This window comes from Fulmarus glacialis, unplaced genomic scaffold (genome assembly GCF_000690835.1).
Source record: "Fulmarus glacialis isolate BGI_N327 unplaced genomic scaffold, ASM69083v1 scaffold987, whole genome shotgun sequence".
NCBI classification, from domain to species: Eukaryota; Metazoa; Chordata; class Aves; order Procellariiformes; family Procellariidae; genus Fulmarus; species Fulmarus glacialis.
Window position 1 is genome coordinate 20,968 of NW_009221057.1, and position 21,025 is coordinate 41,992.

At 38.0% G+C, this 21,025-nt stretch overlaps 1 protein-coding gene across 1 annotated transcript in view; it reads right to left on the minus strand.

The window, feature by feature from the left end:
• Positions 1-1,993: 1,993 nt before the first annotated feature.
• Positions 1,994-21,025, minus strand: part of PLCE1 (phospholipase C, epsilon 1) — a 93,133-nt gene continuing 74,101 nt past the window's right edge. The window contains exons 22-34 of the mRNA XM_009580930.1: positions 18,307-18,348; positions 17,399-17,523; positions 16,568-16,685; positions 12,201-12,332; positions 10,732-11,022; positions 9,764-9,927; positions 8,576-8,837; positions 7,556-7,674; positions 6,257-6,385; positions 5,294-5,503; positions 3,320-3,481; positions 2,933-3,151; positions 1,994-2,173 (exon numbers count right to left, since the gene is read on the minus strand). Coding sequence (XP_009579225.1) covers positions 1,994-2,173; positions 2,933-3,151; positions 3,320-3,481; positions 5,294-5,503; positions 6,257-6,385; positions 7,556-7,674; positions 8,576-8,837; positions 9,764-9,927; positions 10,732-11,022; positions 12,201-12,332; positions 16,568-16,685; positions 17,399-17,523; positions 18,307-18,348 — 2,153 coding nt within the window. The remainder of the gene's footprint in view (positions 2,174-2,932; positions 3,152-3,319; positions 3,482-5,293; positions 5,504-6,256; positions 6,386-7,555; positions 7,675-8,575; positions 8,838-9,763; positions 9,928-10,731; positions 11,023-12,200; positions 12,333-16,567; positions 16,686-17,398; positions 17,524-18,306; positions 18,349-21,025) is intronic.

Sequence of the window (21,025 nt, forward strand, 5' to 3'; positions counted from 1 at the left end):
AATGTCAAGAGTTATAGTCTAAGAGTTCTTTATACTCTCTGGGTTTAACAGACAAGTAAAAAGACATTTCCTGACTGTATGTAAAAATGTATTTTGAAATGTTAATTACATTTATCAATGCATTGTTTTGAGTTTGGTCAGTTTTGGGTATTAAACTTCTTGTGCTGAACAGAAACAACCAGAAAAGTTCAAACGTTTTTCCTCTAAATCCAGAGAGAGGTAAAAATTCTGCATTTTCTTAGTAGTATATGATAAATATATTATACAATGGCATGTACTTTGGAACATGGTAATAAATATTCTTTCTTTAAACACAAGCCTGGAAAACTAGAATTTATAAGAAGAAAATGTTGTTCCTTGTCAAAGTATCACTACCAGTTAGGTGTATTTAGCTATTGTACATTATTTTGTTGAAGTAGGTAAACCATAAATAATTCGAGCGTTTTGTGTATATTCACCAAAGTTAAACAGATATGTGAAGGAAGTTACAGTATATTTAAATCTCTTTACAGTTACTTAACACAGTGTTTAACAGAAATCTTCAGGTAAAAGTGCATTATTTTAATATAATACACATGAAAGAACACTCTGGTTCTCTCCCTTCAGTTTCCCTAGAGGCAACTAGCTAAAATTATCCTTTGTTTAAAAAGGGGAGGGTGACAACACATGTTTGTTTACAACATACAGTCCAAGAAAACTTCTTCATCCGCCTATCGAGAATCTGCAGATGTGAAGATATGGGAAGAGGAGAATCTTCCGATAGCTGGCAGGCATCTTTCCAAACTACGACATCCCACTTAGGATTCCCAGATTCTGGATGTTAATCCAGCGGCATTGCCTGGATTAAGGATCTGTAGCACAGGGCACAGTTCAGACCGCAGCAGGTTCCTTCAAAGGTACTGCAGAAGCATTCAGTGATTTAAATTCCAGTTTTAAAAAAAATGAAAGAATAAATGCAGAAGAAGAGGGAATGTGACTGGGATCTTTCCATAATTTACTTTGCTTTTATTGAATTCAGATTGTTTTGATGACTTAGGGGTTTTATAGTAGCCTAGAAATAAGGTATCAAATTTGTCCCTTCATATTTGAAATATTTTGCAAATGAAATTATTTGAATTCTGTTAATACAATGATTTAGCAGTAGTATGACAGTGCATGTCATATAATGCTTTAATAATTAGGTGTATGTGGAAAGAAAAATGTAGTATTAAATTGGCGGTATGTGAGATGGATTATCAACACTGAGAAGGATTTCTTCTTCATTTACAGTGAGCTGTAACTTCTCAGATGGTATCTCAATGCTATAATAGCACTCTGCAAATATCTGGTGTACATCAGTGGACAAGTTACATGTACTATCTTCATATAAGCGGGACGGTCTTACCTTGCGTATTTCATTTGTTGTTTTAAGTCAAGCAAGATGGAAGAAATTGAAGAGATACAGAAAGGATAGTAAAAATGTTTAAACATTTCTGGCAAAATTTCCACAGAGAAATTAACACTGTAAAGTTATTTTAGCTAAAAAGGAGATCGTCAATCCTGGTGATTTTATTATATGCATGTAATAAAAAATAACAGCAGCTCTACTGGATACTTCTATTTACTTTAGCCCAGAGCAAAAGAGTAACAGGACATCGTTAATTAAGCACAGTTAGTTATTAAAATGCATACTACAAAATCAACCAGGATGCAACATTTTGGTTTTGTTTTTTAAATAGGCAAAGAAAGTGGGTAAAACACCAGGCTTCACACCATTCTGATTCACTGTAGCAAATGCCATAATAAATAACTGGAGACCTTACTGATCTTACCGTGCCTGTGCACACCAACGTTAAGGCTTTTGTGGATCTTTGTGTCAGTCCCTTTACATCACTGATTTAACCAACTACAACTTTGAAAAAAAATACTCTGTAAATCATGTATTAAGTGATTGCTCAGAGTTAGAATCAGTATCTCATACCTTAACAGACCGTATGGTAGGCAGTGGTGGTGGTTACTCCATAATGTCACTAAAAGTCAAGCTGCACGCAGACCTCTCATCCTTGCTCTGTGGACTGTCCGGCAAGACCTGCAGAGGTGGCGATATGAATCCCCGATACTGCTTACTTGACTTGGTTAACTTCTTGAGTTCATTGGTAAAGGAAATGCCTTTTCTTTTGTCATCTCGTGCTGCCTGTAAAAAAAAAAATCAGATCATGGAAGTGGTTTAACAGGCTGTTTGTTAGCTGTGAAACATGGAATTAATATGAAACCGCCTAACATATTTCTAAGCAGGCCTCCTTTTGAAACTCAGTGTGGCTGTGCTTTCATAGCCAAGCACATTCTTCTGATTGTTCTGAATAAATCAATTGAAAATTATGCATTGTCAAAGATATGTTTAGCAAAATTGGTATAAACTTGTATAAAAATCTGTGCTTATGACAGTTACTTTAAAGCAACAACTGCTGTGGATTGGTGGCATCTGCTGGAAAGGAGAACGCAGCTCCTCCCAGCAGGCAAGTACTTCATTCCTGCCATTTTCCAAAGCCTGAGATAAAACAACAGAACAGCTTTTTTCACTGGGCAGGAATAAAGGGGACTTTATTCCAGCAGTTTTTAAGTTCTGCCCATTTGAATAGTCCTGCTTTACTATGATGGGGAGCAGGGCATGCACAGCCAGAAGATTTTGAAAAACAGACAGCTGGTAGAGAAAGATAAAGGTTGTCATGGGATTTGCAGGCTGTGAGGGAATCATGTTGCTGGATGTTAACGGATGCAATTTTGCAAAGAAGAAAGTAAGGGAGGTGCGGAGAAAAGAGGAATCTGCTTTTTTGCTGTGTCTCTTCTCCCCACCCAGCCTCATGCCAGTCATGTCTCCCTCCCATTGAAAATACGTTCCCATTGAGCTGATACACCATCTATAAAACCTGCTGCAAAGTATTTAATCTGTTACCTGAACCTGTTCTTTGAGTTTAAGGATAAATTTTCCTGCTCCCTTCCACTTGCTTTGGGCCTGAAACACACACTCCTGATCAGAGAGAATCCTCTGAGATGGTTTAGACGTTGAGGACTTTTTGTTTGCTGGCTCTTTTGTCACCTCTTCCAAGAGCACATAATCACTTGGATTTGGATTGCTCAAAATGCTGTAGGAGTATTTGGCTTTGCAAAGAGTCTGTTTAAAAGCAGAAAAAAAGAAGACAAAAAAGAAGGCATTCCCTCAGATTCAGGTTACTAAACTGATTCCTCTGCTAGTGGTGAGAACAAACCCCAGCTCATCTTGTGTGAAACCAACCTCCACCCTACACATTACAGACCTACTAAATGGAAATGTGTTGCTTACCTGCTGTATGACATCCTGAGCTGTGCTAAAGCGGGGAGCTTTGATGACGGTGCGTGGTTGCTCTGGGGAGACATCATGTACCTGAACAAAGAAACTGTCATCCTCAGAGCTGATGGCTGCATCTTCCTTTGCTTCTTGAAAGATGTTTCTCTCATTTAAATTCTATAGAAAAAAGGAGAGGCAAATTCATTTACTTCAGAGAGCTAACTAATAGCTGGTGGTCACTAAAAGTTTTTATCACGTGAAAATTGGAGACTCTGCTGTTGCCCCTGCTCCATTTCATTAAATGCAAGTCCTCTATAGAAAGTGTTTTGACAAGCCGTTATTGCTAATAATAAATACTTGTGTTTTTAAAATGATGTCTGAAAAACCTTTCATACTAGGCAAGGAATGAAGCTGTATGCATAGTACGACATTACGCAAAAATAATCACTTAAATCCTTTATTTCCTTATGTATGCAACATTATGTTTTGTCATGTAATGGTGGCATTAAGATGGGAGACGGTGGAAAGTGTCCTTTTCTTTCCTCGTCCCTGCACTAAAGCCAAAAGAATTTAGAGAGCAAGAAGTCTGAGCGAACATTTTCCTGTGCAGCAGGAGGAAGGCTGCTTCTCTGTCCTTTTTCAGGCTCTATGACTACTGCAGATTATAGACAGAATTCCTCTCAGATACTGCATTTCTCTCCAACCCCTTGTAACATAGCTTGAATTCATAAGCTGTAAACATGGGCTGCGTACCACACCCTACAAGTGGACCCACTCCTTGTTTTTCCATGCAAATTTGCAGCTTCATTTCTAGCTCCAAGATCTGAGGCTGCGATCTGCAGAAAGACTCAAAATTACAGATAATGCTTTGAGGTACTAGCATCACAAGACAAAACTACAGCATAATTTTCACATACACGAAGACAGATTTTAAGCCATGTTTTCTGAAATACGGGGTTTGGCAGCGACACATTTGTGGTCACATACACTTACAAAGTAAGTGTTGCAGTCAACTAAGTAGGCTACTATTTCCACAAGCAAATTTCTAGGTAGTAATTTTTGCTCCAAATATAGAAATAAAGGAAAACAAAATACTGATTTGAGTAATACAATGGTAATTTGTCAAATTGAAGCTTTATCAAAAGTTGTGTCAAAATAATCAGTTGAAAATATGTTTTTTCATTTTAAAGGATCCCAGAAGATCTCTGTCATTTGTGTACGTAAAATCTGTGTATATAAACATGTGTACATATATTACTACATTCGGGCTAAGCAAGCATTATTATATGCTGAACTAACCAAAGGAAGTGCCTCTGAAAATGAGATCATTAAGTGTTTTTCTCTTGCTTTTTTGTTTCTCTCTCACAAGCCTGTGCACTAGCATATTTTTAAGCTGTGGGTGTTTTGCTCATAGTTTAAACTGAAGTAATTGCTCCATCTTCCTCCTCCTTTAAATTTAAAGAAATCACCTATTTCATTATTTTAGGCTATCATTGATAATTTAATCAGCCTTTGAGGTTTTTAGAGTTATTTAATATCAAAATCCTTTCTAATGTTTCTGAACAGAGAAAAAGTTGCTGACATCTAAGCTGATTGATAATTGTAGTCTGGAGTTCTGTTATCTATGATCCTTTGGTATTAACTCTTATCCTTCTTTCTTTATACTAATTTCCAATCATGTCAAAATCTAGATTTACATTAAATTAGAACTATCAGTCAGTAAGCTAGTGGCATTGAACTGTTGAGTAAGCGATAATGATTAAACACCACATAGCTGATCCTAGAGCTGAGTGAAGTCAAGTTAGTGTCGCACAGGTGTATCAAGTCTAGTTGTGCTCACTCAAGAGTTGTGTTTGTTTTCAAATGATGTACACAGCATTGACATTACTCAACAAGTAGTGAAACAAATACTGCACCCTTTTGTTTCCTAGTCCTAACAGCTATTTTTAGCTACCTTTGTAAATAACAATTTATCTAAAACAGACTTACTTCCTCTCGAGTTTTAAAGATAATCCTTCCAACATATCCTTCTTCTGGGAACCAACTGTTCAAAAGCTGCACTAGCCCTTCTTCAGGACCAATCACTCTCTGGAATGGTGGTTTTCTGCATTCACTTTTTTCTTTAGATATAAAACTTTTCTCTTCCATCAGAAAATAGTCTGCAGCACATGACTCGCTGCCTTTTGTGGTAGCCAAGAGCTAAGACAGACCACAATAAACACACAGCAATTAGAATGCTAAATATAAACACTGCATAATTAGTAGTTATAAATGAGAATGAATAAAGAAGCTTTAAGAATCAATAACTATTCTGATAGCGTAGGCAAGATTTCTGATGTGCTATTTATTATTCAGATATTTTACTCCAGGGTAATGTACTGTTCTCTTTAGCCTAGCCAAGCAGTTCAACTATTCCAGACAAGGCAGTACTATTTAAGCTTATTTCTGTCCTGTTTGGCTGGCCAGACAATTTATTCATAATCCCAGGACAGTACAGTCTTTTCCCACTGCTAGAATAACAATCCCCGTTGAGTTAACTGGTTTTTTTACTCATGAACTTAGCCCTCTAACTTTTACTCTGTATTGGTATGGTGCTCAAGTTCAAAGAATTGCGCAGAAATGTTTGCCCTTGTTGTAAGGGCAGCCCACTGCCTCCGTTGGTCAGAAAGATTGTTTTTCTCATCTGCTTATGCCCAAATATTAGAATACTAATAGGGAATACGTTCTAAGATTATAAACCCATTCTCTGAAGCCAAGATTGGGAAAATTTCACTGATGATAGTCTGTGTTTGCAATGCAATTAATTCCACAGTAATACATTTCTAAAGCACCTCCTTGCTGCGATAAATGAACTACAATCACCCTGCATGTGAGAAATGCAGGGAGATCAATGTCCAGAATTACGTTACTGTGGATTCTTGCAAGTAGTCTGCAATTCAGCAGGCAACTTACCTGATGGAGAAGCTGTGCAGCCGTGGTCCCGCCATTTACATTAAAAACAGTGAAAGGCTCCGGGCCTGGAATTCCATGAATTGTCACTTTGTAAGTCACGGCAGCTTTCCTTTCCCCCATGCTAAACAACTGTTCAGACAACATCCAACAGGTTACTGAGGGTTTTTACACAGGCATGTTATTTTTAGGTTGCTTAAAAGAAACTGTACACACAAGTTGTAAGGACCTTGACAGAGCAAAGCTATCCAGCTAATACATGTCTCTTACACTACAGATCGAGGCATTAGAAAAAAAACCCAACAAACCAATCCCCCCAAAGACCCCACCTCACCCTACCTTGAAGCTGAGGATAAAGAAGAAAAAGGAAGATTTCCAGTGAGAGTACATAAAATGCCACTGAACAAAGCGCAGACCTCCATCGCTCACTATCTGCATTCTAGCTGAGCGCAGACTATATGGATTCAGCGTACGAATTACTGGATGAAAATCTATAGTTTCATTTTTCCCTCCAAACCATTTATGTTTTTCCTTTCTGCCCTAGTAATTCACCAAGATAAGTGTTCGGCATGCATTCACAGGAGGATAGCGTCTGCAACACATCTGCTGCACACACAGTAGCTCAGGAGGTTTTATCTAACAGTTTAGGAATCAGCAAAATGATAATATACATGCTTTAAAGTTACTAAAACACAAGTAACACAAGGTAACTTAACATTAAAGGTTATTAAAAAAAAAAAATCACATCCATACATGCATACATACATAAGTATTGTCACATATATATTACACACACATCTGTATGTGTATGCATACATATTTGTACATACAAGCATACAGATGTGCACACACACACATATATAAATATGTATATAATTATGCAAATACAGACTCCATCTTTTCCTGTAATGGAATTCAATTCTACTCTCATTATTCCAAAGTTGTTGGTAATTTGCCTCTTTCTTTTTTTGTCCCCAATGCTTATGATTCATGCATAAAGGAATGCATGAGTCAGCTCTGAACCTTACTGCTCGACCACACTCCTCCAGCGTAGGAATTGTCGCGCTATACCTAAATACACCAAAAGCCAGACTTTGAAAAGATTTACCCTCCCACAGTTTCAGCCAGGTGGGAGAACCCTACTTCCACCAAAGCCCAAAAGAATTAGGCATCAAGGTACTTCTGAAAAATGTGCAGGTCTAGGGGCTAACATCTTTGAACAGTCTGGTTCTAGCAGTCTTCAGACCACAGTAGTCATTGAGACAAGAATACATGGCATTCACAAAAAAATAATTAAATTACCATAGATGCAGGCAGAGTGTTTCCAGAGGGGCTTTCTTCCATTCTCCGACTGTTTATGAACAAACTAGAAATTTCTAATGCTTCATTGTGCAGGTTATGGAGCTGGATATGTCTATAGCCTAAAGAGAAAAAACCCTTCTATAAGTACTTTGCCACATCCTAGGACGCAAGTCTCATAAATGGAAAACTCAAATTTGCTGCATTTATAGCTACAATTTGCCACACCTATAGGATTTAAAGCACTGTAATAACACTGCATTAACACTCTTTGTCTGTACAACAGTGTAACCCAAATGCTATGAACTGCTGAGTGGCTCATATAGCTGCCTACCTTTGTTTTGCCGTAATGTTCAATATATTCATACATGAAATAGCTATTAGAATATTAATGAAACAAGGACAAATTCTCACTGGGAAAATGCACGTCTATGGCCAGATCTCCTCATATGCTAAGACTGTTGTGTTGGTATTACAGTGGCACAAAGCGAACATGAAAATATTTTTACCGTTCTGCTGAAGAGCTGCTGGCAATATGGAAACTCCTTCCCCCAGGTGTCACAGAATAAATGATGCTTCCTCATCTGTCTCTCATCTTTTTTCACCCTTCCTTCATCTCTCCTCCAGCCACTGCTGCAAGAAGTGCAATTCCCCTCTGCCCAGTGATCACCAGTTACAGCAGTTTCTTGGGCAAAGGACAAGGTAGGGAGTGAAACCACTCCGTGTTTCCTAAGGGAGCAGCAAGTCTCGAGGTGAACACAACCTCACTGCGTACAAGACGCCCCAGGCTCTGCAACAGCACAAGATCTGACTTTTTACAAGTCACTGGGGCAGCCTCCAGCTCCCAGGGAGTCTATTAGATCAGCATCATACTACCAGGGTAAAATATGTTTTCTGATATTTGCTCCCTGTCTTCTCTAGAAAAATGCAACCAGCTGATTAAAAATATCCCTCCTGCAGGATTCAATCCAGGAATCTGCTGGACCATTTTGGCATAGGGTGTCACTACAAACTATACTGTACCTCTTTTTAGAGCTTTTAGGGGAATGATTCTCTGAGCTGTTACAGCTGAGCTGTTATTTTCAACAACTGCAAACCGAAGAAAGACCAAATCTTCGAAGTGAACCCGGAAGAGGAACTGTTCATTCCACATGGGGTTGAGAGTGTTGCGATGAATGGGCTTTGTCCGGAAATGGCAGCTATCCAGAGGCATCCCCAGCACGTCGATTTCGATGCACGGACTGCCCGTGCTATTGCTAGGGCAGACGTTCTGTCCGGACACAATCTGAAGCCGAGGAGTACACAGAGAAACCAATTAGTGGAGTAATTCTTTTACTGTCACGATTCTGAGCTAAATATTGTTTATCACATTCTTAAGCACAGTTTGTTAACATGCTGATTTAATTACAACGCTCCCCTACTTTTGTAATTGCCAGGGCAGTAATTTCAGAAGCAGAGATGCTTCAACCCCCCGCCATGCCGTTGCTACGGCATCTTTCCTCTGAAAAAAATACACTATACATCATGACTGTAACCATTCAAGGCATCTGAAAGTTAATCCAAAAGGAATGTACCAGTAACGTAGTCAAAAAGGATCAAATTTTCTTCTCCATTACTCTGGGGTGATGGCACTGACCTCTGGCTTGCTTTGGCATACACAACACAAGAATTAGGTGTGCAATTACCACAGCTGGGAGAATTTTGATTCTTATGAATCTCACTTTTCTGAAACATTTCCTGGAAGGGACTAGCTTCTTAGAATAGATTTTTTTTGGCTATAAATCCATGAATGATAGATTTTATTATATAACTTAAAAAATATTTTTTTTAATATTCAGTACAGCTTTTCATAATGCCTTTTTATGTAGCTTTTCAAGTGTTCACAAACATGTGAAACATCCAGGGACATGTATAATTTTACACAGTTGTGTAGTCCCAGGGAAAATGCTTTCAGGACTGGCTTTCGTCAAATATTGTAAAGGAAACAGTGAAAGTAACTATGGATACAAACCAGCCAATAAAATAAAATAAAGATAATTATTTGCTCCTTCCCCTCCAATTTCTTTTAGTTATGCTGACCTTCAGAAGCAACAATTAAAGGTTCAATCTTTTCATACAGAAGCATGACTGCAATGCTGGTTGAAGACTGTAGTTAAACGTTGTCTATTTCTATCTGTTTGGCTGTACGAAATTCCCCTTTAATGTACTTACTGTTAAAGAATATATAGCTGGCTCCTTATTATCAAGATCTCTTTCTAACGGACAAAACTGCTGGTACATGGAACAATTTTTATCCCACAGAACAGGAGGTTTCAAAACATATCCACAGCCACCATTAGCCTCAAACATCGCTGCATTAAGTTGCAGAGGAAGATCTGTGAAATTAAGGCAGCCAAAACTGACAAAGAGCAATGGTACAATGGAAAAACTGTAACAGTGAAGACAAAGACATGTTTTAAGTATCTTTTTTTTTTTTATTTTAGTTGTGTACTATCAATTCATTCTTGGTTTTCAGAGATAGCTGTAATTTACGTATCCAATCTATCCATTACGTAATTATACAAAACTGTAAGAACAGTTCATTCTTTTCTATCCCTTTCTGTTGTCCTTATGCAACTGTAGGGCTTGGCTGCACCTATTCTCTGAGAAATTTCTAGGTATTTGCCCTGAACTGCAGAATGAAAAAGCATTGACTGGGTAGTTCTGTAGATGACCTAATGGATCCCCCGTCGAAAAGGTGAAGGAACACAAGATAGGCTAGAAAATGGCCCAAAAACGTTTCGATCAACATTAAACCAGCATCCAAGGTGGCACTTCTAAGTAAAAAATAGTTCAGTACCTTTTTATACTTGAAATTATCAGAAAGGGATAACAGCTACTTGATCTGGGGGAAAAAAACAACCTTCAGCAATAAAACAAAAATAAAAATGGAAGGTGTTGGTGTCCAGGTACTTCTGTGCTATCAGGAGATCTGCTGCATTGGCATAAAGCTCCTGAACTCCGGCATCGCTACTCTCAAGGACCAGATTGTTATGGCAAGAACCTGCTTGTGCTGGGGCGCACAAACAGGTACGTCCCCTCGTGACAGCAGATAAAAGCAAACATCAAATACAAATTCACAGTTTAAGGACTTATTTCACATTTAAAATGTATTAAAATGTGCGTTCGTGTACCCATACCATCTGTTTGGTAGTTAAGAGCCACGAGCTGTACGCCATGGAGCCAGAAGATCAGTGGATGGGGATTTGAGGAGTCAATGCGCGTGGCAGCAGGGTAGGTCCTCAGGAGCTGACAGGTGGTGTGCTGGATCAGCTTCTGAGAGTACCGCCTGCACAGCCGCTTGGCAGCGTTCTCGTTCAGGGAGGAGATATGATAGCACTTGGGCGTCCTTATGATAGCGCTGAGAGAAGCTGGGGAGTTGTAAGGAGGGCAAGGATCTTCCCAGGTCTGCCGCATCACATCAAAAGGACCTGGAAAATAAACAGTACCTTCAAGTTACAGCTGCAGATCCAGAGACTCCAAGAATTCAATGTTTTCTAATGAAGTATGTGTGCATACTTTGGTTATGGTAGAAAAAGGTGATCCTAGAAAATGACACTACTCAGTATAAGTGTCACGTTCCTTCTTATACAGTAAGAACAATCCATGAGAGGAAACATAATGTTTAAGTATTGAAACGATACTGTGATTAGATGTGCTAACAACCATTTTCATAAATAAATACTTAATTGGCATTTGCCTGAATAAAATAATGGAATAAAATTCCATTCTTCTCATTCATGCATTTTACATGAGGAAGGGAGGCAAGATTGAAACCCATCTGCTAAGTCTCCAAACGGGCAGTCTACAGAATGCCATAAGAGTTAGGGGACAAAGCCAGCAAAATACTTATATCCTCCAGAATTAGGTGCTAGACTTCTTCATTTTTAGGACATTGGCCTCTAGAAGGGAATCTAACCTGTCTGCCGCAGCCGTGCCCTTGGGCTGAAAGAAATGCAACGTTCCTTGAGCCACAAAATGAGTACAAGAAAGGGTACAACTCTGTAACTTTCCGTTTATGGCATTCACCTGAAAGGCAGGGGATCTGGGTCTCATCCCTGCTCCAGAACCTTTTCTGTACTTTCTTTGTATTTTTTTACATCTGTTCATATAGAGAAGTACAATTTCCAAGTTCACAAACTGAATCACCTGAGGAGTCTAAATACCCCCAAGGTGGAACACAGCAGTTTGCACAATTACACGTTTGGACTTGGCTGAATTTTAGCTAACTAAGTCCTACTTCAGACATTAAAAATCCTTTTCTGGATCCAGCCCAACAGTTCTGCCTTCCATTCGTACTTTGAAAATATTCATTCATACCTTTTAAAATACAAACTTTAAGATACATCACTTAAAATGTATGTTAGTTTTGAATTGTTTATGAATTTGGGTCTTCATATTCCTGACCAAGTAATCCTATTTTAACATTCCACACTCAACACTTCAGTTATAATAGTGGTACTGTAATAGCTGCTGGGCTAACGAAAAACCATTCCAAAGTTCAACATCTTAGACATTGTAAAGTATTTGATCTTTAACAACTTGGTCTGGTACATGCGTTGGATTACAGTCATTCCACGTGACTGGTGAAAGAAGATGCTAACTTTACCTTTTCCAGATGCTTTGGCAAGAGTAGCTGACTCCCCAGGGCTCAGCCTGCCAGGATTGTTGCCAAAAATGGACTTCCTGCTTTTTCTTTCTTTTCCTCTGCTAGAGCCAGATGGGTTTAGAGTTGACAAGCCTGTTCCCATAAATGTAAAATAAATGAGCCAAAAAACATGACCAAGAGGGCATGACATTTTCCATCATATTTTACATTATTTTTGAAGGCATGAATACTCCTGTTATATAGTACACAAGGCAAGCAGTGTATTTTTCTCCATAACTTAATTTTAACATGTTTATGTACATACATGCCTTTATATATGTATATATTATGTATGATTATATATATAATGTATATAAAAACTTATATGAAGCAATACAGGTATACAGTTATCTCTCTGTGATATAACTTTTCTCCATTTTACTTTTTGGCTTGAGGAAGGTAGTGGCTCTGTCTCAAATTACCAAATAGTCCTAATTAATACTAAAAAATTCTGCAGTAACAGTCCCAATGTATTCACCCTTCGAATAATTAAAAAAAAAAAAAAATCCTTTCTACAGAAATAATAAATCTATACAGTAGTGAATATAATGGAATTCATCTAGGATAGGATACCTACATAATTAAATAAATGCAAAAATATGATTTAAAGATATAATGTAAAGGAATGCTGTTGGTTAAACAGTTTAACCTCAAGATGTTTTCAAGTTTTCTTCTTCTGTTTAGAATTTGTATTTCAATGATGGGAAATATGGTAGGTGTGCAAAATCCATTAAGCATTTAATGGCCAATATGTACCAGAAGTGGAGCTGGAAACCTCTAGTATAGCTATTAGTCAAACATATGCATTCCAGCAAAATAATCATTAAAATCATTATCTAAATCCCAGTGAAGTAAACAGACTTAATGCCCCTTAAGGTCAGTTTCTTTCTGTTGACTTGGAGAAAGCACACGGCAGACCAACATTAAAGTAAGTCAAAACGCACGATAGTTATTCTGACACCACAGCAGTGAGGTGCGGGATGCTCTCAGAGACCCAAGATGTCTTGTGATATAAAATATAGCAAAGCAAGTACACTGTTATTTGCCTAACTGTGACTCATAAAACCCTCATGAACTCACATCAATTCACACCTGCCTAAAGACAGTTCTGGATTTAACACTAATATTTCAACTACAAATGTAAATCACGAAGAGGATACTTTGGACACTCTTCTACTGAAGTCTGTCCGCAGCTGTAAATTTTCAGCTCTCAATCTTTACAGCATGTCTACATGTACGTAATAAAATTATGCTGACAGTTTCAGTGGAACTGCTTGGGTTAGTAAAATTTAGGATATACATAAATGTTTTCAGCATTGGAGACATACTGTCTCTTTGGGCCAAAGCATACACATAAACCACAGAAGATAGTAGAAGCTGAGATCAAGGAATATGAACTGACTAGAAGAGTGAGGAGTTATGCACTGTGTGCTTCCAGTAGTATTTAATCCCAGTTTTCAATGGATCAAATGGATTTGGCAAGCAAGATCCAGGTTTCAAAATCCTGTTGTGGAGACAGTCACTGAGGAAACAGACTAACCTCATAAATCACCAGAGAGTGCAATGCAAAACACCAGGGTTAACTAAACCCAATGGGATGGCCACAGGGTAAGCTGCAGCTGGGAGTTTTCTTTCAGTCTTTCCCATGGCCGTGCTTTGCATGTGACATGCCTCCTCCCAGAGGCAAGCTCCATTTCTCACTCCAGTTTAAACTTGACTCCAAAATACAGCATCACCTATTCATAGAATCATAAATTCATAAAATAATGGAGGTTTGCAAGGATCTGGAAGTCATCTGGTCCAACTCTCTGGTCAAAGCAAGACCAGCTTAGATCCCACCATACTCCACATAGATCCTATCATACTTCCATAATGACAGAGCAAATACTTTGTATTTCCCCACAACCCCTATGCTATATCCTTCGAGTTACATAATTTAGTGCCCATCTGTCATGTTAGATATAACCATACTGCTTTACTGCTTTTAGACTTTTAATCCAGAGGATGGCAAACTTCCCTGCCCTTCTTATTCTAACCATGCTAAACTAACAGGTTAAACTGTAATTGTCACCTTCTCACCATGTGTTTCAGACCAACAGCTGGTTAATCTGCAGGTTTGCAGACCTTGAAAAAGAATTTATGGTACTTTTGTACGTAAGGTGCCCTTTTTTATGTTCACTTTAATTTCTTGAAAAGTGATACCACAGGGGCAGATAGTCTGACACAATGGAGATGGTGACTGAATTTCATGCTGGTTAGCTCAGGTGACTCCCTGCTCTCTGCACTTCATTGTGCAGATCCTGTTTTTATGTACTCAACTTTCTCTACTCATTGCGTAAGGCAACGAGCCATGTGCCAGTGGGTTATAGCAGTACTGTGCTCAAGTATGTTTCACTGCCCTCATCTTGGGTGACCCAAAAGAACAGCCCTCTTAGATAATGGTATGATGATATCCAACAGACTGAAACTGAAGTTAAGCAAGGACTCTAAGGGTTAAAAACCACTGAAATAGCAAGAGCTGTGGTGGGTTCCTTGTTACCAGAGATTTTATAAACAATAAATGTTATTTTTCTCTACATGATAAATTCTGTTTTGACCAGGGAGCACTCAGGGAAGTCTGTGTTACTCAGTAGGCTAGGATAAGTGAACATAACGGTCCTTGTCCTTTTTTACAATCACAAATCAGTGATTAACATTCAGGGACATAGGCAACTGTAAACACAGAATAGAAATACATGAAGGCAGGAGAAATAAAGTATTTACACCGTTGATCAGCCACTGACATGAATTCTGCCCTCCCTATTTCCAAAACTCTTGCATTTTCTGAGTTGGTTAGGAACCCGGTCAATAGAGCTACATAGTCACGGATGCACCAGCCTTGTTCTCATTATTAATGGACAATATTGGGTTATGGCAGTGCACCATGTCCGTCTCTCCTGCTGAGCAGAGGAATCCAATCAGTAGCATGGTGGCCATGGAAGTCTACGTATCTTGCAGAGGAGGCAGTATTTGTCTCAAAGGAGACAAAGTTCGTTGGAAAACTAATTTCTACAGCTTCATGTGTTCATCTATGAAAGGAACTCATTTTCTTAATTGTTCTATTCACGTCCCCTTTAAAGCAAGAGGAAGAAATCTAATAGGGAAAGCACGTATTTCTTTTATAACTGAAATTACATTAAAAACCTGAAATATTTTAAAGTTTTCTTAGAGCATCAGAACTTCTTTGTGTGTCAAAATGCTTGGAACAACTTAAACTATCTCTGTTTAATCTTGAATATCATTCTTTAAAAGAAAATATTTTATTTGAAAGATACTTTATTGCAGATTTCATTAAAAAGAGTATCAGATTTGAATTTTAGAAGTTCTTATTTTTACAAGTGACACCTACAATTCTTAAAGTTATAGAAGATTATAAAAGAATGTCTCTCCATTTTTCAGCACGTTTATCTTGCCTATTTGACACGATTTTATGTTTGGTTAGCTTCTCTAATCTGATCATAGTTCTTTTTGTATAAGATCATGATTTGGCAGAATTGCTAACTTTTCCACAGAGAACCATTCCATTAAAAAGCAGATTTTTCATTCAAAACATTAAACACATCAATAAACAATAAATTCTCAATTTAAAAGTATTTATGTACACAGTATGAGCCAAAACATACTCAACCTCATGTTTCAGTACTGAGCAAGTAACTGTCAGTGATCTCCTCTTCAGTTACTCCCTTTCCTTTTCCTTTGCAAACATTATTCTTCCTACTGTACAAAAGACCCTCCTATTTCCTTAACCCCTTCCATAAAAAGTGTGTGTGAGCATGCAATCAGCTGTCTGCACACATACACCCCCCCATAAGAAGGCTGCTTTACCTCCCGAAATGGCTCCCCCCTTATCCACTTAGAAAAGAACAGAAGATGCAGCTGTAGGCAAAGGTGAAACACACTAAAATGAGGTCACTTAAAGAAGCTCTTCCTGCAAGGTTTGAGGAATATTTTCCTTCCTAATTCAGTATGTCCTTACATGGAAACTTGGACCTCTTAAGATAAAGCTTTCTGTCGTCTGTCATTCGGCAATGAAGCAGATGTCTAAGTCGCGAAGACTGGCAAATTTCACTTTTGTAAATGTTTTAGTATGACAAACAATATGTCTTCACATAATTTATGTAACTACTTCTCAGCCAGAAGCTATTATTATGTAGACTACCAAATCATCAAGAAAAAAGCTCCGAGGCTACTTCAGTTTGAAAATGCTTGTACTAACTAATTCAAAACATAAACATAATGTCTCCAAGAATTAGAAAGCCTAAAGCAATAAAACAGGGCAGTGTACTTACCAGGGAACTTTACGGCTTGACAGTAAATGACAAGATCTGATAGCTCAGGGGCTATCTGTCTGCTTTCCTTCTTATTTTGCGGAAGATAGAATTCTTCACCCAGCTCCATATCGTACACCTAAGCGACAATTCCAGGAACATATAAGAAGAAAATTACTGAATGTGAAAGTACTCTTGCATATCTTATGTCCTAAAAATTCTTTATCTCATTCTTCCTATATGGTTTGCCGTCTTCACCTAGCAGACCTCCATGTGCAGGTTTATGCATCAATACCTGTTCCTGATACTGGAATAGTGTGCGAAGGCCTCAGTAGAGTCAGTTCTACAAACATTTAGACAAAAAACATCTGTGTTCAGGAGAAACTACAATTTACTAAACAGCAATGCAGTGGTTCAGTTGTCAGATGATTTAATAGAAGGTAATGTGGTTATCTGATATCATAGTATGATATGTTATTTATATATACACAAAACATGCTGAAGATTCAGACGAAATCTTCAGTTCCATTGATGTTAATGGAAATCAAATATCTAAATAAACTTCTGGATTTAGCTTCAATGAAGTTTTTCACTGAGAGCAATGACAGTTAAAATTTTCAGCCAAACATGCTGTATATAAAATAACCTCTGAGGACTTTTCTTGAACAGTATGTTGAGCGTTTGTTCTATATAATCTATTTTCTCTGGTGTGTTTCCATGCTTTCTACTGTTTGTCTTCATTAAAGCACATTTGCCATCTGATGTCTCAGCTACATAAACTGCTCAAATCCTTTTGAAGCTGGTTATATATCAAAGTGTGGCTGAGAAGAAAGGGGGAAGAAATGGAACTACCTTTCCTTTATTATTGTAAGTAGCACAATCAGCCTTCTTTATTCGTTTGGCAGTCTCTTCATTAAATTCAAACTGCAGTTTATCACTTGATAATTTATTCTCAGGTCGGTCTTCAAGAATGTTATCTAAAAATTAATGGGATTTTAATAAACATAAAGCCAAACAATTTCAACTGGAAATTTAATTTGAATTAACAGTATTTGTGGACAATGCTGTGAATCTTTTCTGAATAACCAGATGCTGAAATAATGCATTTACTGGTCAAAGCATTCTCTTTTAGTAGTAACTTTCTACTTTAAAAATCTAATGCTCCGCTTTGGTTAATATGTTGCACTTCTTTAAAAGCCCATCCTTTTGTGCTCAGACGATGCTTAAAACAAAATCGTCTAATGAATTAAGCCTGCCATCTGAAAACAACTGGTATTGCTGAACAACAAAGAATTGCTCAAATCCAAACACAATTAACCAAATCAAACATGTACACGTCTTTGTACAGGAAGTTTTGGCTTTCCTCTCCTTACATTCACTGTGAACAAATATTTTTTATATCTATAGAAATTCCTCTTCAAAGCTACTTGAGAAGTAGCTTGGTACCTGCTACTTTATCAGAGAGTAATATACCTACTAATTTGGTCTTTCTGGACCAAAACATTGTAACTGTCACAAAAGGAATGGTTTTATTTCATTCCTGATATTCCTGATGCTTTGACCATATTCTTTTTATGAATAACCAGTGTCACACATGCAGTCTTCTAAGAGTTCCTGACCTGTTAACAATGCCGTATAAAAATATCTGATTGCATTTTTAATATGAAGTAGAAACCATATATTCACACTGTCACATTTAACAGGCTGGAGATGCAGTGCTGATTTCATGCAGTTAAAATGCTCAACCAAATGGCGTTTACCTTCCTGGCTGTTAGGAGCAGGAGAAGCATTAAGGACATCAGCTACAGGGAAACGGAGTCAGAGAGGGAATAAGAGTAAAGGAAATTAAGATTTACAGCCAGAGAAATGAAAATTAAGTGTCAGTTGTAAAACTATTAGCCTTACGCAAATCTAATGTATCAGTAAGGAAAATAAAACTGAAAATCCTTTAGAAAGTTTACAGACCATTATTTAGATTAGTTTTGCCAAATATTAACATAATTAAAGATCCCAAAGAATAATCATTGTAATAAAGCAGTAAACCATTCCGCAGATTCCTTCACATATTGGAAGGTGTGAATGCTTCTTGCTAGCTTCAGATTTCTCAAACCTTCTCTTAACTAGAACATTGCTCAAACATCACTTACTGCAGTTAGCTTGCAATATTTTCCTGGCAAGTGTGTTAACAAATATTTAAGTTTTTCACAGCAATTTACATCTACACTCTCTCCACCCTGTCCCACACAAGGAGTATTCTCAAGTAGCCAGTTAGGTCAACTTTCTAATTTTTGTTAGAAACTGAAGGCACCACCAGCACCAAACTCATAAATTTTCCTATTAGCATAAATAATACTGCTAGTCCACAAGCAGTGTCAGGTCCTTAATTTTTTAAATAATTAACACAGAAGCAAGTAATGTAAATAAGAGACCAACTGGAAAGAAGTCCTGTGCTGCAGGGCATGCTCGAGCCTTACATCTTCTCTGAACGTGGTACCTAGAACTTAAGCAGGTACCCATTAGACTTAAAGGTTCAATGAGTGAAGTACTTTAACTAGGAGAACATGCCCAACTGACAGTGGCAACAGGAGATGCTGTTTAAAGAGAGCATCCAGCTACCAGTCATGGTCCACTTCCCTTGTACCACCCCAACATCCACAATTGCTGAATATTAGTGATGTTGGACCATACATTTCTACCTATAACATTTGCTTTTTTTCAATCTGCTGCTACCGTTTGCCTCCACAATTTCCCGTGACACCAAATTCCAGAAGTTTACTACCAGCTGCACAAAGAAATACTTTATTTTACCTGTTTTAGACTGATCTTGTCTTTTAGATTTGTTTTACTGAGCACCTCCTAGACTGAATGAGCAACAGTTCTGTACTCCTCTTATCCACCACTTCATGAGTTAGTAAACCTGCTTCAAATTCACCCCTCAGTTCTCTTCTCTACCAGCTGGAGAATTCCAGCCTTTTCAGACTCGTGCAAGGCCACCGCCATACTCTCTTTACTTTTTTGGTTGCCCTTCTCTCTAACTTCCTTAACTCTACCATATCCTTCTCGAGATCAGAGGCAAGAACTGGACACAGAACTCAAGTTGTGGCATATTAAGGTGTTATATAGAAGCAAAAAGATGTTTTGTTTTCAGTACTGTTCCTGATGATCCCCATCTTTTGGCTGTCACTGCACACCAAGCTGAGGATTTCAGAGAACTTTCAGTAATTCCATGATCTCCCAAATTGTGACTGCCATTGTTGAGGTTAGAATCACATAAGCAAGGTTTAAGTTTTTTCCCGTAAATGTATTACCTTCTGTTTATCTACACTGAAGCGCATCTGTAACTTTTTTGTCCCTTTTGTCAGTTTTGTGACCCATTTATGGTGTTTAACAATGGTGCAGCATATAACTACCCAAAGAGCTTGGTATCGCTTGTACCATCACTCCTGTCTCCTTGGGTAAACACACTGTGATCTACTTTGATATATTCTCTGAAAATTACCGATGAAAAACAATGAGTAATCCATTTAGATGCATCCAGCTTGTTCAATCCATGCATGGGGGTTTTGACAAATGTTCTTCAACAAAACTTGAGAGGATTAAAAGTTTCTGACTCCAGCTGTTTGCTCTACCAGAATCTACCAGCCCAGCAGCAAGAGAAGCAAAACAAGATGCATGACTTCAGCTCAGCCACCTCAGCCTGGCACATTCTGTCCTTCATCTGTAGTTAAATCAGACTGAACTGGAGAGCTAAGGAAGTAGGGAAGTTAGTAGCTGCAGTATTTTTTACCACTTCTGGCATGACGATCGTTATATCCAATCTATAAACTGCCCCTAAAGGTGGATTTATCCTAAAATGCCAGTTCCTGAAGGCTAGGATAGCTGAAGCGTAGACAGCACATGAACTTACAAGGCAAGTCAGTAAGGCATGCCTTGCCATTTTTTCACTGAGCAGCAAAAGCTTTAATAAAGCCATCTTTATTGAACAAGCCAGGGACTCAGTGGCTTCTCCACCCTCACGCATGAAGTGAACAGCTGATGCTGAAAATGTAACTAAAATAGGTACTTCAGGTGTGTCTGGGATTAGACAGTAATGAAGGAGGACTTGGGACAATCTCCATCTTAGGTCAATTTAATGGCAGTCATGCGGACGCAAGGGCTAAGCCTGTTGTGAACCTTGAGTTTTCAGGTGTCTGAACTCCTTAGGAAAGACCATACAGGCGAATGTAGATAAGAGTACACTATGAACACAATCATTTTTGCATAATATAAATAATATAAGGTATAATTTATAAACACTACAATTTAGCATACACTGCACAGTTAAAACATCTAATGGTTGGAATTAAAGTCACACTCAAGTCCTCTACACAATCAAATTATTTTCACAGTATTATAGGCTACTGCACCAAAGTGCCACCGAGGACATTTAGTACATCTTCCTCTCACAAGGTAAGATCAACTTACCTACATCATTCCTGA